The following is an 18,635-nucleotide window of genomic DNA, read 5'->3' on the forward strand; positions in this document are numbered from 1 at the left end:
ACTGTATTGTATAAAAAAAAAATTCTAATGAAATAAACAAACAAAAAGTAAAAATCAGAAGGAAAGGATAAACTATGAACTTCTGAGTAGAAGAAAAGTAAGTATTTTAACATATAATAGTGCATGCATTCATTTTTACACCAAGACAGGGCTGCGTTTGGCTTGGCTTTGGTTTTCTGCAGTCCTGCAGCTGGAAGCCAGTGCTTTGTGCACACTAAGCACGTATTCCACCACCCCAGCCCTGGTGAGTTCCTGCTGTTTATATCCTTTCTCTTTACAACGCAGCTGTAAGGTACATGTGTAAGGAGCTCATGAAGTCAGAAATGAAAGGGAGCCTCCATGGACTCCATCCCCCACACCACCAGCAGAAGGACCTGGAGCAGGATAGAGGGGCTGTTGGGCCACTGCAAGCTCAGATGTACCCTGGCTCTTCTCTCTCTTTCACACACCCACTCTACTGCGCCATAGTTCACCACAGCCTGCTCATAAGCGTGCTACAAGCAAACATCAGTACCACAAGCTGTGGCTGCAAGAATTCTAGCCATCATTGTGGTTCCTCCTTGCCCTACCCAGAATCTGCCAGAGGCACAGCAGGGGCCATCCTTCACCCTTTTCCCCTGGGTTCCTACCTTGTGCGTCATGGCAGCATACAGTAGATAGCCCGCCTGCGTATGAACGAGTCCCTTGGGTGAGCCGGTGCTCCCAGAGGTGTAGAGCATGAAGAGCATGTCTTCACTGCTCATGCTTTCAGGGGCACACACAGGGGCCTCTTTGGCCATTTCCTGGAAGGGACAGAAGCACATTTAGCCACTCCCCTCCATTAGGCCCCTGGAGAGTACCATTTCCCTAGCTGAAGTCAAGACTCTCAAAGTTTACATTTTATGTCATTTTCAAATGCAAAGACTCGAAAAGACAGATTGAGGCTAGTGATATAGCTTGGTGTTTGAGCTCCTACTTAGCATATGCAAAATGCTGGGCTCCATTCCCACTGCAGGGGGCAGGGAGGAAGCTGGAGGGGCACATCTAGAAAATCCAGACTAGGAGTCTAACAATTCCCAGACCCGGGTGATCTAATAATAATCTCTCCTCACACTGTACCACATGAGGTAAACCAACCTGCTCAAGGGGAATGTCCAGATTCCCCATGTGGACCTTGGCGTCTGTCCTGTGAGCCACCAGGACATGCTGGACTGTTGGGCAACTCTTCACAGCTTCATCCACTATTTTCTTCAGTTCCACTACACGCCCTCCCCGGAGTCCTTGGTTGAAGGTGATAACAACCTTGCACTTGGCTAAGGAACACAACACAGACTGTCTGATCAGTGTAGACCCTCACAGCCCGGCCTGACTTGTAGCTGGATATTCCAGGTCTAGGAGTATGACAGAGGAAATCCAATCCAGTAAAAGAACCCACAGAAAATGTAAGGTCTGCTTGCTGTGAAAGCTCGGGGTGTCACATAGAAGTGCCCTGTCTTTCCTCAACTCGGGGGGGGGGGGGGGAGTGGGAAAGAACCAGAAACAAATTTTTTTGAGACTAAACTGTTCTTCCTCAAGTTAACAACATAAAGACAGTTTCCCAGGCAGGCTTTTACCCTCTCACCTGTCCCAGGAGCTTGCCCCAAGTAAGGAATGGTCACACTGCCTAGTGTAACCCCCGGGGCAGAGAAACACCAAGAGATGAAGACCAAATCCCAAGGCTTCCACATAGCCAGTCCTGCCAGTGACTTCTGTAGGCCAAAGCCCTTTGCTGTCTGGAGAATAGAGTCCCTGCCTCCAGGTGGGTGCCAGGAGTTGTAGCCCAGCCTTGCCTTCAGGGGAGCATCCCCCTGTCACATCCCTCCCTCTCTTCAAAGACCCAGCCAGGCTTGGCTCAGCACTCTCCCTGGAAGTCCACACTTCTACAACCAAGCTAGCTGAGGCCCGGGGCAGAGTGTGAGAGACACTATGGTTCTGAGAGACTAGCCTTCACACTACCTTAAGGGGCTAACCCAACAAACAGACTCCCATGTGTGGATTAATTTTCAGTCTGTCCTGTGTAGGAGTCTCGGCAGTGGTACTACCTGCAGGAGTTCTCCATACTCTTGGGTGTTAAGGATTGAATTTCAAGTGTCTCCCCCAGGTTCCCAAGCTGGTGGTGATATTTTGAGAGGTTCTAGAAACTTTAGGAGGTGGAACCTAGCTACAGTAAGTGGGTTGCTTGGGGCATGCAGCTGAAGGTTGTCACACACACACACACACACACACACACACACACACACACACACACACACAGAGTCTCTTCTCTGTTTTCTGTCTACTATGAGGTGAGCAGCCTCTGCTTGACGGTCCCACCAGCATAATATTCCCCCTCACTGTGGGCACAGAATCAGTGGAGCCAAACAAAATGGACTGAACTCTCCAAAACCCTAACCCCAAATAAGCCCTTCCCCACTTAAGGTGTTTTTTTTTATCAGGTATTTAGTTACAATGATACAAAAAATAACTAATATCCTAGGGCCTTAAATCTGATCCTGAGCCATACACTGCTGTCCATTTCCTCCTGTGAGGGGAGCTCTGGGGTCCAATCTGGACTCCTTTTCCCAGCCCCATGGCCTACCATCAATGGTGCCTCCCGGGTCAGCTCCTAGATGACTGAAGGCACAGTTTCTTCTTAGTGGACAATCCTGAAGAATTGTTGCAGGAGGGGCCTTCCTGAGCCTCATAACCAGCCAACCTCTGCACTCCCGTACTGTTCATTCAGAGGTCCCCAAGTTCTGGGAGCTTCCCCAGTTCCCACCACGTAACCATATACTACAGTCCTCATCCTCAGAGACTCCTAGCTGACAAACTCAGTCACTACAGTTACAGCAGCAGGAGGGACAGGAGCAGCCCGCTAAACGCTATAGCATCAGCTCTTACGGAAAACCCCAGTTCTCCCACTTATCAGCTGTGTGATTTGGGGTAAATTCATTTAATTCTCTGTGTCTGTTTCCTAATTAAAAGGGAATCATAGTAAGGCATAGTGGCACACACCTTTAATACCAGCAGTCAGGAGGAAGAGGCAGGCTGATCTTTGAGAGTTGAGGCCAGCCTGGTCTACATAGTGAGGTCCAGGACAGCCAGAGCTACATAGTAAGACCCTAACTCAAAAAACAAAAGGAGGGAGACAATAGTAACCCCTTCATAAAGAAAAGACCAGGATCAGGCAGGTGCACTGGCAAATGAAGAATTGACATTTAAGAAGACTGCAAGCTGGGGGGTGGTGGCACACACCTTAAATCCCAGCACTCGGGTGGCATAGGTGGCGGATCTCTGTGAGTTCGAGGCCAGCCTGGGCTATAGAAGTGAGTTTCAGGAAGGGCTTCAAAGCTACATAGAGAAACACTCTCTCAAAAAAAAAAAAACAAGAAGACCTTGCACCTTGGACAGATGGAGTCCTAGTCAACCAGCACCAATCCTTCTCCAGTTCTTTTAAAAACGGCAGGAAGTTATATTTCCGATTTCATTTTATGAGGACGGCATTATTTTGATGCCAGTGTCAGACAAAATCACTAAAAGAAAACTGTAGGTGAATAAACATCCCTCCTGAACAATGTTGCAGAACCCCTCAGTGCTATTAGTAACAAGACTGTAGCCCACAGCAAGTAGGGTTTGCCCACAGGAAAGCGAGGACAACTCAGCAAACAGAACCCAACAATGTCATACACGATATTAACAGAATACAGGAAAAACCTATGTTTCAACGAGTGCAGGGAAAGCATCTGATAAATCCAACACCTTTCATGCTAGAAACACGAAACAATAAAGGAGGAATCCGATGAAATGTCCTCAACCTGATAAAGAGCATCCAGGCAACGCCATGGCTGACAGCATATTCAGACTGAAAAAACCAACGCATTCCCTCTGCGATCAGGACCCAGATGAGCATGCCAGCTTACCCCATCACTAGTCAACATGGTCACAGGACTTCCAACCAGTGTCACTGGAGAACTAAATGAAAACCATCAAGAGTGGAAAGGAAGAAGTAACGCTGTCTCTACCCACGGAAGACATAGACTGTAGGTAGGAAATCTATTTGAAAACTATGAAAGTTAATAAGCATTCAATAAACTTACAGAACATAAGAATAAAATGAAAATTTCAGTTGTGTTTGATGGGCAAAATGTTGTTCACCTATAATCCTAGCCCAAGAGACTGAAGCTAGTAAATTTCAAGTTCAAGACCAGTGAGAAGACTGTCTAATGAATCATGGGTGGGAGTATGTTGGCTCATGATACACAAGGCCTAGGGACTTCTGAGCTCCTCCCATGCCCACCCATGCTCACCATCATTGATCCTCCCAGCCAAGGACTCTGCACTAAAGCCAGCAAATACCACTGTGTGGATAGCTCCAATCCTGGCACAGGCCAGCATTGCCGCCACAGCCAGTGGGGACACAGGCATGTATATGGCCACACGGTCCCCTCGGTGCACTCCATGCCTCTTCAGGGTGTTGGCCAGGCGGCACGTGGTCTCCAGAAGCTCCCTGCAGCATAGAGAAGAGAAGGCCATTAGGGACAAGGAAGAGCCACAATGCAACACAATGCAGAGTGGGACAAGTCACAGACTACAGGCACTGTGTCCCAGCCCAGTGCAGAAGGAGAGCAGGTGGGTTTGCAGCATGGCAAGACAGTCATTTTGGTTTCTGAGAGGTCATGTTCCCAAGACTTCTAAGAATGTTGGCTTAAAAAAAAAAAAAGGCCAAGGCAGGTTTTAAAGAAAGTCTTCTGGCAAGAGAAAAGGAGGGTCCCAGTTTTCTATATCAACAGAAGCCAAAGCACCAAGAAACACTTCTAGTCAAGTGCTTAGACCTTGGTGGGACAGGTACCAAATGTGAAGCCATAGTGACTGGGAAGAGAAATCAACAGAAAGATGACCACCCTGCCTCTAACCCCCTGGGCAGAGTTGACAGGCAGAGATCTGTGCCCAGCACTGACTGGGCATAAATGACAGACTGGCAACAAACAGGCACACAGACACACAGACACACACACACACACACACACACACACACACAGACACACACACACACACACACACACACACACACACACACACCTACATCCACATGATATAAGAGTCCTCACCAGGTCACAACATTTAGCCAGCTAATCAAAAGATAAGAAGTTGGGTTGGCTCAGAGTTAACTAACGATTCTTTCATAATCATAACCCTTGGCTAATCATAGTCCCTGCATGATACTGAATTCCAAGAAAACCAGGAGCAGCCGAGTGGCGGTGCACACCTTTAATCCCAGCACTCGGGAGGCCGAGGCAGGCAGATCTCTGTGAGTTCAAGGCTAGCCTGGTCTACAGAGTTCATTCCAGAACAGCCAGGGCTACACAGAGAAACCTTGTCTCGAAAAACCAAAGGAAGAAAGAAGGGGAGGAAGGAAGGAAGGAAGGAAGGAATGAAGGGAGGGAGGAAGGAAGGAAGGAAGGAAGGAAGGAAGGAAGGAAGGAAGGAAGGAAGGAAGGAAGGAATGAAGGAAGAAAAAAAAAACTCAGGAGTATAGAATAGGAAAGCTGCCCCACGGTGGAGGCAGAAGAGGAGAAAAGCAGAGCAGAGGGCAGAAGTGTGTGTCTGGCTGTTCTAACACCTTTTCTCATCAAACTTGGACGTGGAAAATGGATACCCATTTTCCCTCTTTTTCTGTGCATTGTTTGATATTAATTAATTATTTACAACAATTAACTGATAATCAATAATTAATTAATTAATTACAACAAAAAAACTAACTCAGAAGGCTAGAGTAAGTGGGAGAACAAAGACCCCCTTTTCCTGGCCACACTCCTGACCTCTGAATTGCACCAAGATGCTCCAAATAAGGCAGAGCCAGGCCTGCAAGCAGGCCCACGGGGGAACCTTGCTTCAAGCCCCTCAAAGCCCATGAAAAGCACAATTCCCTATCCACGGGGCTTCAAGAAAGGCTAATCTCAACGAGAGGCCCCTGGGAAACGACAGCAGAGTGAAAATGCAGCCCCCATCTCAGGCAGAGTTCAAGGAGTCCTTTGTTTCTTCTGAAGCTGTTCTGCAAAGGCACCCGAGTGCGCCTGATGCCCGTCCGGCCTGCTATTGGCTCAGCTGCTGGCCACTCCTGCCCAGCTCAGCCCAGTGCCCCTTGAGGGCTTCCATCTTTTCTCCCTGAAGCTTTAAAGAGGACAAAGGCGCCATTCAGCGGTACTTTGCCTACCCTTTCCCTAAGTTAACAATAAAAAAAACGCTCCAAGGCCAAAGCCACAGAATCTAGGGCCCAGAATCACTCCTACTCCTCTAAGAAGCCTGCCCGGTGCTAAAAAAAAAAAAAAAAAAAAAAAAAAAAGCTATGATCAGATGCATGAAGAAATCAGGGCCCTTCCCACCAGCTCTAGAGCTTATGCCCTGGGCAGTGCTGAGGGAGATGGAGTCTCGAGTGCCATGCCCACTGACCACTGGTATTGAAACACAGCCTTTGCCCTGAGGCAGCAGTTTAAAGAAAGAAGGACTGTGGCCTGTCCTTATAGCAAGACCTTCCTATAGCAGACGCAACCCTACTACAAGTTCTGTGATCAGCCTGACACTTGCCTAACGTCACACAGTGTAAGTGCACCCTCCACCCCCAGCCTGAGAGTCTGAGATGAGCTCTAAACAGGAAACAGCGAGAAAGAGAGTCCAGAGAAGAAGGAGTTGTATTTACCTACTCATTTTTGGGTGGTGGTGTTGTCATTGCTATGAGATAGGATCTCATAGCCCAGGCTAACCAGAAACTCTTGATATAGCCTAGGCTGGCCTGGAACTCTCCACCTCCTGTCTCACCTCATGTGTGCTAGAATTACAAGTGTGTGCCACCACCAAGCCCAGCTCAAAGCTGGTTATTTTTTTTTTCTTTCATGACCGATATTGAAAGATTCTTTCCCTCCTAGTCATTTCCTGATGTTAGCCCAAGGAAGGAAGATATTGACTGGTGTGTGTTGTGTTTAGGAAACAACAAATTCACAATGGATGGTTTGTCCATTTCCCACACTGACTCTGGCTTTCCAAGATCATAAAATAAACACCAGCTGAAAATCTCATCCTCTTTAGTATCTGCCTGTCCCATAGAGTACAAGGTCTGCCTAGACAGAGCTTTGAGTCATACTCATTGCCTTCTGCTCAGCATTTATAATAAAGTGAGGTCATAAAAGACACTCAGGAAAATATTTATTAAATGAATATATAAATGAGTACAGCAAGTGAACATAAAATGGGAGCCACACAGGTCCAAGGCAATGAACCACACCCCTGCAGCCCACTGGCATAATCTCTCTACCCTCAAGCCTTGGAGGGCCAACTCCATGACCTAAGCAAACACAGAAGGACTCTGCTACAATCTCTAGACTCTAGGATTCCCTTCAGTGCAGTTTTAGCGATGCAGAATGTGACAAGACTGCATCCTATCTTGAGGAACCAGCCCTGGGGACAGTTTCTGATTTTATAGTGATGAAATCCACTCACTCGGCTGCTTACAACCCTCAGAGAATGGAAGCCACAGAAATGGGCTGGACAGGCTTATAAACCAAGTATGCCATCGTGAGCTGCTATGACCGTGACCTTTAGCACAGAGCCTTGACGAAAATATTAAGCACCATACTTCAACATGGAAAACTCCCAAAGCTGCTGCTGTTTGCCAGTGAAAGCCTAAGACACAATCAGGGGATCCCATGAGACAATACCTGGGTGGCTGGGAGTGATACCAGGACTTCAAGTCAACCTGGGCCACTCCAGCTAGGTTTTCTAGATTCTCTCAGAAAACACATGTACTTTCCCTGCGGTGTGCTACACTCTGGTGAAGGCACTGACCTCAGCCTTTAGCCCCCAGAAGGGTGTTTCCCTGGACACACAGTCGTGTCTGAGCAAAGATGAGGATCTGTTGTGGAGCAATGTCCCCTGAGCATAGCTGCCATTGCCCTGCTAACTGGAACAGCTGTGAATACCTGCAGGCCACCCTATCAAGACCTGGCTCTGCTGCTTTCTTATAGAAGGGGATGGTGTCAGACCCTCACCAGAGACTCCAGCCACTCCCTCCTGCACCACCACCCCTTCCCAGCAAGTCTGCTCCAGCTGCTTGTGATCTCAGGGGTGCTCGAAGTGTAAAGAGGTTGGAAAGTAGTCATCCATGCCAGAGTGGCACTCTTCAGTCACGCAACTGTTTGGGGGTGGGGGCTGTAACTAGCCCCTCTCCCAGGCTTCTGTAAGGAACTCTGATTAACTTACTGGGTGGAACTGTTGCTTTGCCCATCTGCCGTGGTAGACGTATCTACCCAAGAGAAGCTAATACCTATAATACATATAACAAGATCTCACTAGGCTCCCCACACTTTGGAATAAAATGACCTTATAAAAGAGTGCACCACTAAAGGAACTGTAGGCCCCAACTATGACGCCCCAGGCATCTTTAAAGGTATTTCATAGACGGCGGCTATAATCATTACAGAAAATAAGCTAAGAGGTAGGAAAGAGTGTGAATACAAACAGCTCCTTAACTGCCTTTTCTTTTTCTACATGGGTATTGCATCCAGGACCTCACACATGTAAGGCAATCACTCTATCACTGACCTACACACACAGCTAAATAAAACTTTATTCATTGAGACAGACTTTTTAAAAGATACATTTTTAGACTGTTCTCGGGATAGAAGCCAGCACCTTACACATTCTAGGCAAGCATTCTACCACTGATCTACAACCTTAATTCTCTGATGACCTTAAGAAGGGTACAGGATCACCCACAAATACAGCTGCTGCCCTCTGGGCACTCACTGGGGCCTGGGGTTTGAAGAAGCCTAGGGGAAGGTATGCCCACCCTGTACCATCTGTGCAACCACCAGCCACCCTCCTCCTCCAGCCACACTTGCTTCCCACTGTGAGCACAGGCAGCCTTCTCCCTAGGCCAGCCACAGCCACCTTCAGGCCCATCACCTCTTAACGCCCCAGCCTAAAGTGGCTGGTTCCTTTTCACAAATTCTCATCTCCCTCCTCTTACAACAGCAGTAACTAACAACTGTAGAGTGCCCTGCACCCAAGATGGTTCCGAATCCTTCAGATGGAAGGACTTTTGCAACAGCTTTCTGTCACTGAAACAAAATACCTGAGCGAATCACTTTAATAAAAGAAAAGGTTTGTTTTGGGCTCATGGTTTTACTAATTTATTATTTCATCGTTATTTCTACTGCTTTGGACCTGTAGTGGAGGCTCAGGACATCATGGTGAGAGTATGCAGTGAAATCTTCTCACCTCAGGGTGACAGGGAGAGAGGGGAGAGGGGAGGTGGGGGCACACCAAAGTCCCAATATCTCCTTCAAGAGCATGCCCACAGTGACCCAAAGACCTCCCAGTGGACTTGACTTCTTAAAGGGTCTACCGCGTTTTAGTGCCACAGGCTGCACACGGTACTGTCAACAGACGGGTCTCTCAGGGTGGTGGTGGGATGGGGTGGCAGGGCAGCCAAGACCTGAACACCAATCTACGAGCTCTAGTCCTCCATACGAGTGTTGTGGGAGATTTATACACTGTGTGAAGATGTGTTGCTGTGATTGGTGTAAGAAAAAGCTGAACAGCCAATAGTTAGGCAGGAGAGAATAGGCGGGACTTCCGGGCAGAGAGAGAAACTGGGAGGAGGAATCTAAGTGTGCAATTTAGGCAGCAGATTTGGAGCAAGTCAGATGTGCCGTACTAAGAAGACGTAACCAAGCCGTGTGGTAGAATGTAGGTTTAAAAAATATGGGTTAATTAAGTTATAAGAGCCAGTTGGGGAAAAGCCTAAGCTAAAGCCAAGCTTCCATAATGAATAAGTCTCTGGGCCATTATTTGTGGGCTGGAGGTCCAAAGGTAGTCCTTATATATGAGGAAACTGAGACACATGAAAACTAAGCCACATTTCCCTCAAAGTTATTCACCCCAATTAACTGGGGCAGGATGTAAACCCAAGTCTGACTTAGACAGCTCTTCTCTTAAACCCCAGGATCACAATAACTTTTCTTTCTAATATAAAGTTTCCCCAAAACCGTGATTTCCCCCATCAGCCATGTTAATGTTATTACTATCCCCTTGAGTTAGTTTGCTTTTTAAAATATATTTATTTTGTTTTGTTTTTTTGTTTTTCGAGGCAGGGTTTCTCTGTGTAGCTTTGCGCCTTTCCTGGAACTCACTTTGTAGACCAGGCTGGCCTTGAACCCACAGAGATCTGCCTGGCTCTGCCTCCCGAGTGCTGGGATTAAAGGCGTGTGCCACCACCGCCCCGGCTTGTTTTAAAGAGGACCGGTCTGAGAGAATAGCTCAGCATGCATGGGTCCCTGAGTTCCATCCCCAGCACAGGAGATGGGGAGGGAAGGGAGTGTGGTGACATTTTATTTGTGCTGAAATGTGGTGATATTTTATTTCTATGTTAATAAATAAAGTTTGCCTGGAGATCAGAGGAAATATCAAGCCATGTTAAGTAAACACAAAAGTCAGGCAGTGGTAGCACACGCCCTTAATCAGATCACTTGGCAGGCAGGGTCTCTGTGTGTTCAAGGCCATACTAGGGAACAGAGCCAAGCATGGTGACACACGCCTTTAATCACAATACCAACCACAGAGACCTGGAGGTCTGTACAGACAGGCAGTGACAAGGAAGTGAGGTAGCTGGGCTAAGAGCCAATGAGAGGGCAGAACAGGAAGGCAATAAAGGCGCGGGTAAACAGGAAGTAGCTCACTTTGGATGCTGTGGCCTGCTGAGGTAAGGTTAGCTGGTGGCTATTCCTATTTCCCTGATCTCTAAGGCTTTCACCCCTATCTTTGGCTCCCTGTTTTTTATTTAGTTAGACCATTTAGAAATTCGTCTACAAGAGAGCCAGAGGCTGACTTGTTCAAAAGGGAAGTAAGGGACTGGAGAGATAGCTCAGCAGTTAAAAGAGCACACTGCTCTTGCAGAGAACCCAAGTTCCTACTACCTGCACCGGACAGCTTACAACAGCCTGTGACCCCAGTTCCAGGGGGGATCCAAAGCTCTTGACTCTCTGGGCACCTCCACTTATGTGCACATACATACACAGAGATACACACAATGTGCATAATTTAAAAATTAACCTTTTTGAAAACAGGGAAAGTAGCAAAAGAATGGATGAAAGTCCACTAACTTGGAAGTGAAATGAAGCCTTTTCCTTTGCATGAACAGATTGGAGAAGAGGTCTTAGGGGAGGAGAAGAACACCATACTCAACACCTTCTGCCCCTGGTGTTGCCCAAGCCATGTCCAGGTCAAATCCACATTCCTGACCAAAGCCAGAAGTCTGTCGGCCAAAAATACACCCCTGCAGGATAGAAGTAACTAGTCAGATCTGAGAAAGACTCTCCTTATTAACGCCTGATTTCCCTTTGGCCCACCTCTTGTCTCCGGAAAAGAAGTTCTCTCCCGGGCACAAAGCTCAGCTCACACCCTAGAGCAGGCAAGTGCCAAAGCAGTAAGCACTCGGAAGGCTCCCACAGGCTCCAGGCCCAGTGAGCTGGTAGAATCCCAGCGTGCTAGCCAGCAAAAACAGCTGGCCCGGGCAGGACACTTCACCCTGGCCTGCAGACATGTTTACTGCTCCAAAGCCACACAGGGAGTCCTTTTCCTGGTGAGACATGAAAATGAATGTAGCTACTACCCTTCTTAAAACATTCACTTTTGCCGGGCGGTGGTGGCGCACGCCTTTAATCCCAGCACTCGGGAGGCAGAGCCAGGCGGATCTCTGTGAGTTCGAGGCCAGCCTGGTCTCCAAAGCGAGTCCCAGGAAAGGCGCAAAGCTACACAGAGAAACCCTGTCTCGAAAAACCAAAAAAAAAAAAAAAAAAAAAAAAAATTCACTTTCCCTGTGAAAATAAACAAACAAACAAATAAGCAAGCCATGAGGCATTTCTCAGGTCCTATTCCATGCCCGGAGCCACCTGGTGGATTTCCTGCACTCACTCTGCACAAGCCCATGTGGCAAAACAGAGAAGCCAAGTGATTTCCCACAGAAAATTCCAGACTAGACACAAGCTGGGAGCCATTCTCTTTTTGAGGCTTTCCTGTGAGTCCACAGAACACTGCAGTTTGACACTTAGAGAATGATCTCTGGGAAAGATTCATTCTAGCCGACACCGTCACCAGGATGCCTCCTTAGGAGGCACAGGCTGGGTGCTTTCCCTGCCTCTTGGAGCAGCTTGGTGAAGCATTTTACTGTGAGAAGGAGAGGCAGTTCCAGTGACCCTGTCACGCTGGCAAGGGTTCAAAAACCAGCTTTCTTGGGAAAACAGGCTCGCAGCATGTGCCAGTGCTCACAGTGTGAATCTCGCCTCTCACTGTGAATCTGGCCGGTTGCAAACCTCCACTATGACTCCCTAAACAAGGTGTTGAAAGCTAAGCATGGACTCAATAGCATGGGAACTCAAGCAAACTTGCCTTGCTGCAGCAGGCAGCCCTGGAAACAGCCTGTGCCCTCCGACCTCCCTGAGGATGTCTTTAAAATTAATGTAAACTAAGATTTGTATTTTCCCTTCATAAGAAACTGTCAATCATGTCCTACTCTCTATTTAGTATCTGGGAGGTAGGGAAGAGCAGCTGCATGCCTCTTTTTATTCCAGCCATGTCAACTCCTTTTCCTGGCCACACGCCTTCTCACCCTGGCTTCCAGATAACAGGGAGTTCTGTAGACTCTGAGAGGTTGGACCCACTGCACTTCGGGACATAGGTTCAAGGGCAGAGAGCACACTAACACGGTTCCCTTGGGTAGTCCTGTCACTTTGGTCAAGCAGCTCATTCCTGCTGAGAGGCACTAGTCCATGAAGGCTGGAAACCTCACCAGGTCTGGTACCCTTTCCGTGGACTCAAGCCTTCCTTGCAATCCCACAAAAGCATCTCCACTGGCACCAGTGGGCAACACTCCAACAACCTCACACAAAACAATGAAACCATCCACTTCACCAACCACAGAGCCAGATCTCTTCTCCAGGCTTCTCGGAGGAAGCTCAGCTGGCTTAGTTGGTGTGAAATGTCTCCTCGCCAAATCACGGCAGTGCCAGGCAGAGACCTCTGTTCTAAGAGAGCCAACTGACAAGGCCCACTTCTGCCCTGACACTTTGAGCTCCATTCTTCCTGACTGGCAAGCAGCTCTATCACTCAATCTGACCTTTGCCCTCCCCCAACCTCCCATTTCTTCTCCGGCTAGCTCTCTGTCTTTATGATGTCTCCCACTAACTCTGCTCATCTCCAACTGGCCTCAGTGCTTGCTTCTCCTCCTTCCAGGTAATCTGAAAGACAGCCAGTGAGCAGGACACTATAGGCACACAGGATGCTAACTGGGGGGCGTGGCCGGCATGTTAATGACTTCTCTCATTGCTGTGGTCAAATATCTGAAACTCAAGGATGGAGGAGGGGGCTTTGTCTTACAGTTCAAGGACAGTCCTAGCAGGACGGGCACAAGGCAGGAGCGAGAGGAAGTTAGAGGTACAGGGCATCTGCAGTCAGGAAGCAGAGAGATAAATGTGGTGTTCAGCTCCCATTCTCTTTATATCCAGTCTGGGCCTCCCAGCCTATGGAATGTGTCTCCTACAGTTACAGTGGGTCTTCTCACTTTGATTAACCTACTTTACAAACTCCCTTACAGACAAGCCCAGAGGTTTGTCTGCTAGGCAATCCTGGATCCTGTCAAGTTGACAACCAATACTAAGCTACACCGGCAGGCCGTCCCTGGGCTGCAGAACTGCCCCGTGAAAGGCAACAGACACCAGAAGAAGAATTTTCTGTGCCTTGCAGAGGCCAAGCTGAGCACAAACCTAATAATGACTTTCCCAGCTGTATGAAATTCCCAGCTCCAGAAGCTCTCTGGGAGTCTGAGCTGTAACCTTGAATAGTGACCTGAGGTCATCCACAGCGGGGGTGGAGAGACCACAGGGTACAAGCAACCGGAGAAGAGCAACAGGCTAGAGACTGGACACAAAAGAGACGATAAGAGACTTCAGGAGGGCAGAGGGCTGGGTGGCAGAACCCTCACAGTCTGCCCTCACCTTCCCAAGGCTGCACCCTAAGCATGGCATGCTGCGTCCCCCACACAAGAAGAAGGCAAGAGCCGGACGGGTGAAAAAAAAAATGTCCCTAGAGAGGGACAGAGAATGCAGTGTGGGAGGGGGAACAGTTTCAAATTTCTAGAAAAGCAAGAGATCTGTCTGAACCACAAGTCTGCTGTCCTAAAGGGGACCCTCCTGGCAGGGCCACAGGAAGCCACAGCTGCACACGGCAAAACTGCCAGTCGGGCTAATTCATAAGCTATAGTCTATAGAGCTGCAGAAAAAGGAAGAAAAACACAAAACAGGAACAAGGAAGTTCTCCACCGCAGGCGGGCTTCTCAGGCAGGGCAGAGGCCATGCCCCTCCCCTCGGAAACTGGGTCCCTCTGCTCTCCCCCAGCAGAAGCTTTTCCACCTCCTGCAAGCTGGCCACCCCCAACTGCTCTTGCACAGCAGAAGGGGACTGACAGCGTGGAGACCCAGCGGCAAGGGAGGTGTTTGCTTCTGTGTGCTCTTCACACTGAACCTTGGTCAGGCTTGCCCCAGAGAAACCTCAAAGAGGCTGCATCGAAGAGGATTCCTGAGACATAAATACACCTTCTTAGCAGTCCAAAGATCCTTCCACCTAAAGCATAAACTTCTGAGACCCTTAATGTGCCCAAATGAATGACAAAGAAATGCAGCAGTAGTCATATATAAGAAGATAAAAAAAAAATCTTCCAGCTTTAATGTAAGAAGCCAAGGTCTTAAGGAAAGGTTTAAAATCAGTGTATTACGACTAGAGAGTTGGCTCAGAGGTTAGGATTGCATACTGCTCTTGCAGAGGAACAAGGTTCCATTCCCAGTATCCACATAGCAGCTCACAACTAACTGTAACTCCAGCTCCAGGGGATTCAATGCCCTCATGACTTCCATGGACTCATGCACACATGGTGTAGATACATACACTTACTTACACACACACACACACACACTTAAAATAAATAGACCATCACATGTGGCACACCCAGCACTCAACTCTGTCGGAGAAAAGCATGATTCCACTTTGCAGATGAGAAAATTGAGTCAGAGGCGTGATGTGTCCTGGGTCACACCCAGCTGGGGAGAAATGAGAGCATGGAGCAGGCCCACTGAAGACCCTGGCACAAGATTACAGACCCCTCAAAAGTTTGTCTTCCTCTGCCTCTCAACCCAAGCCTTCCCAGAACCTCCCCAGCTGATGTCCAAGGAGTGACTTCCAGTTTCCTATCACTTCAACCCAACGAGACCAGCCCCTTCTGGTCACACTGGAAGACACTCTAGGTCAAGACAGAAATAGGCTCTTAGGGAGGTGGCTCCAGCTAAAGATTCCCCCATCTCCACCCTGACTTCAGTATGTGCTATATGCCAGCCCTGTCACCTGGATAAGGGGAGCCACACACACACACACAGTCTGGACCCCATTCTGCACATCCCTGTGGCTCTCTACAGTAATGCCCAATGCCCAGTCCAGCATACGAGAAGGACACCCTCCCCTCAATGCTCACTGAGGCCTTGGAGGCAGGCAGGCAGCATCCTAATGGCCCCACTACAACTGTGGACCCTGCTGCCTCCTAGGAGTGTGTCCCACCCACTACAATGGCCCGGTATAGAACCACAAGCATCAGCACCATGAAAACCATGGCACAGGCCCATGGTGCTGGACCACTGGACCCTGCTCCCTACACCATTTTACAATGCTAGTTAGGCCCCCACCTTCCTATCCCACAGCTAGCATTGAAGAGTACTGGTGTCAACCAATCCCTCCTCTCAGAGATCAAGCCAGAACTGAAGGATGGGCCCCAATGCTACAAGGTAGGCCATTAAAGCAAAGAGGGAGGCCATGGGAGAAAGAAGGGGACCAATGAGATGGAAGAAGGGCACAGGGGAGGTGATAGGGGCCAGTGAATAGGGGCAAAGCCTAGCGATGCACATCTAAGAAAATGCCGTAATGAAACCCGTTGTTCTGTACACTAAAAAGAAAAACTGATCTTAGGGTTTGTCATCTGGGCTCTCGTTCAAAGTCAGACCTCTGCAGTGAGCCAAAGAGAAGAAATGTGTTGGTTCAGTCCTGGCGACTCTCCTGTGGTCATGCTTGTGGACTGCAGGGCCTCAGTCAGTTCCCTGACTTATGCCCTCCCCATCCTAGAAATCTGGGCTGAAACGCTGAAGCACAGCAGGGAGGGCCCCACCAGCCAGGCAAGCAGAGGCCCAAAGCCTCGTCAGTCCTACCACAAAGCACTGGGGCTTCTCCACATGAACCCGGAGTCTCTGCAATGCCCACCTGAGGTGTTTAGGGTTGTCATATGAGAGGCACCCAGGGGGTGAGAAGGGACACTGACTGCCCAAGTGCTGTCTGGCCTCCTGCCTCAGGAAGGACCAGATTATCCGTGCCCTGCCTGATAGTTTCCATCAACCACTATCCACAAGTGTAAGGGGAACTTGGCCTATCGTTTCCCTGTGGTTCCACAGCCTACTTGCTGGGAGGTGGGCACAGGACATCCAAGCTGGACCCCAACTTCAGGTGCCCTCTGGCAGAGTGTGCCAGGGAACTGGCTCCATCTGTCTCCCTTCTCACAGCTCTGAGTTTATGGCCACGTACAAAAGACCACGTGAAGTGGGTTATTATAGGCCAGGGTGCAGAATACATGCTCCTGAAGGACACAGGCGTGTCTACCCACAGGCAAAGGCTAATAAGTCATTCAGGGTGTGTCTTCTCACAAGATGGTGGCACAGCCCACACAAAGCATAAGGCAGATTTGAACCCAGGCTGTGGGGGTTGATTTTAAAAGTATGTGAGTGGGAGTGTGTGCATGTGTCCGTCTGCCTCCACACATGGCACACTGTGGTGACTCTTGTGAGTTTCCAGGATGGTGGTGTTATTCAGGGCTGAACCCCACATTACTGGGTAAAGGAGTTGCTAGTTCACCGAATCAGATTCCTCAGAAATACACTTGTTGAGAGAACTCATTAGACCCAGTGGTGAGAGGCCCTGGGCACCTGAGGAAGACAACATATCGGTGTCCATTCCTGACAAACTAAATTCCAGACCAGATGCTGACTTGGCTCATTCTGACAAGCTTCATCCCAGGATCCACCAAGCCTCAGAAACATCTGCTGACGTGGCCCTTAGCACTTGATGTGGGTTCATGGCATTGAACTTGCTGATGCAGGGTCAAGCTGTGGCTCCCCACCCACACCAGGCATTTGCCCATAAACAAGAAACATCTCTCTGAGTCTGCCTCCTTATCTGTAGGGTTGGATTAAAAACTATGTCAGAAAAAAAAAAAACTGATCAACAGTATTTTGGGAGCTAGACAGAAGAACTAATAATCCACAAGGAGCAAACACAGTAACTTAAAGTACAGATTTGAGTTATATAGCATTTGCATGGATGGGTCAAAATCCAGCAAACTGGTTCATTGCCAGTAAAATTCATATCAAAAGAGAAAAATAAGCACGTACTGTCTATCCTCTGGTTGATGAGGATACATGCATGTTGGAGAGCTTGGGAGGAGAGCACTCAACAGGTCTGAGGGACTGTGACATCCCCCCAGAGACACATATGTTTGAACACTTGTTTCTCAGCAACTGGTACTGTTTAGAAACATTAGAAGGTGGAGCCTTGCTGGAGTAACTGGGTCACTTGGGAGCAGGTCCTAAGGGTTATAGTCTGGCCCTCCTTCCTTCCTGAACTCTCTCTCTCTGCCTCTTGACTTCCACACAATGTGACTGTCTCGTGTTCCAGCCACCACAGAACAGCCCACTGCTGTTCCTTCACCAGCATGACAGGCTGTGTGCCCTCAAACTGTGAGCTAAGAGTAAGCCCCTCCTCCTCTCCTTTGCTTCTTGTCATGTATTTGGTAGTGATGAAAAATAAACGGCTAATACAGTTCTGATACCCACAACTCACTTTGAAAGGCACCAGAAAACAGGGTGGATACCCAGACAAGGGGTAGAGATACCACACCACAAAACAACTGCAAAATCTAGGTTAGTTAGTAGATGGCTGCACTGCTTCAAGTTTTTCATAACCAAATGTTGAAAATAATCAAAATTAGCACTATTATTCTTATCTAATCAAATCATAGTCTTTAAAGCAGTTCTGTCATGGTGCTTTAAACGATACTCACTGGTCAGCTGTTGATCATAACCATAGCTAGCGATCACTGGACTGGGAATCTTGCAGTCCGACGCTTATGCTCAGCTCAGCATCCTTGGGCCGACCCTGTAAAGTCATTTCCCCTGCACTGACCACCCCATTTTACCAAGAGGGAAGTGGTGCCCTGGGAGACCACACAGCTTTGCCAGACCATCAGCCAGGAGGCTATTTTGAACCAACGAGGACCAGACGTAAAAACATGACAAAGGCCATTGGTGCCATTCAGGGAGATTCTATCTACAGGTCACCTGAGAGTGCTGTGGGATGGTCTGTATGTCAAGTGTGTTGCTGATTGGTCAATAAATAAATCACTGATTGGCCAGTGGCCAGGCAGGAAGTATAGGCGGGACAAGGAGGAGAATAAAGCTGGGAAGTGGAAGGATGAGTCAGAGACACTGCCAGCCGCCACGATGA

The 18,635-nt window shown here is 48.5% G+C and overlaps 1 protein-coding gene across 1 annotated transcript in view; it reads right to left on the reverse strand.

Moving 5' to 3' along the window:
- Acss1 (acyl-CoA synthetase short chain family member 1) overlaps positions 1 to 18,635 on the reverse strand; it is a 51,195-nt gene that overhangs the window by 19,290 nt on the left and 13,270 nt on the right. Inside the window, exons 3-5 of the mRNA XM_052723362.1 lie at positions 4,305 to 4,504; positions 1,117 to 1,292; positions 630 to 782 (exon numbers count right to left, since the gene is read on the reverse strand). Coding sequence (XP_052579322.1) covers positions 630 to 782; positions 1,117 to 1,292; positions 4,305 to 4,504 — 529 coding nt within the window. The remainder of the gene's footprint in view (positions 1 to 629; positions 783 to 1,116; positions 1,293 to 4,304; positions 4,505 to 18,635) is intronic.

The sequence above is a fragment of the Peromyscus californicus genome, unplaced genomic scaffold, assembly GCF_007827085.1.
Source record: "Peromyscus californicus insignis strain IS unplaced genomic scaffold, ASM782708v3 Scaffold_7__1_contigs__length_154581171, whole genome shotgun sequence".
Classification (NCBI taxonomy): Eukaryota; Metazoa; Chordata; class Mammalia; order Rodentia; family Cricetidae; genus Peromyscus; species Peromyscus californicus.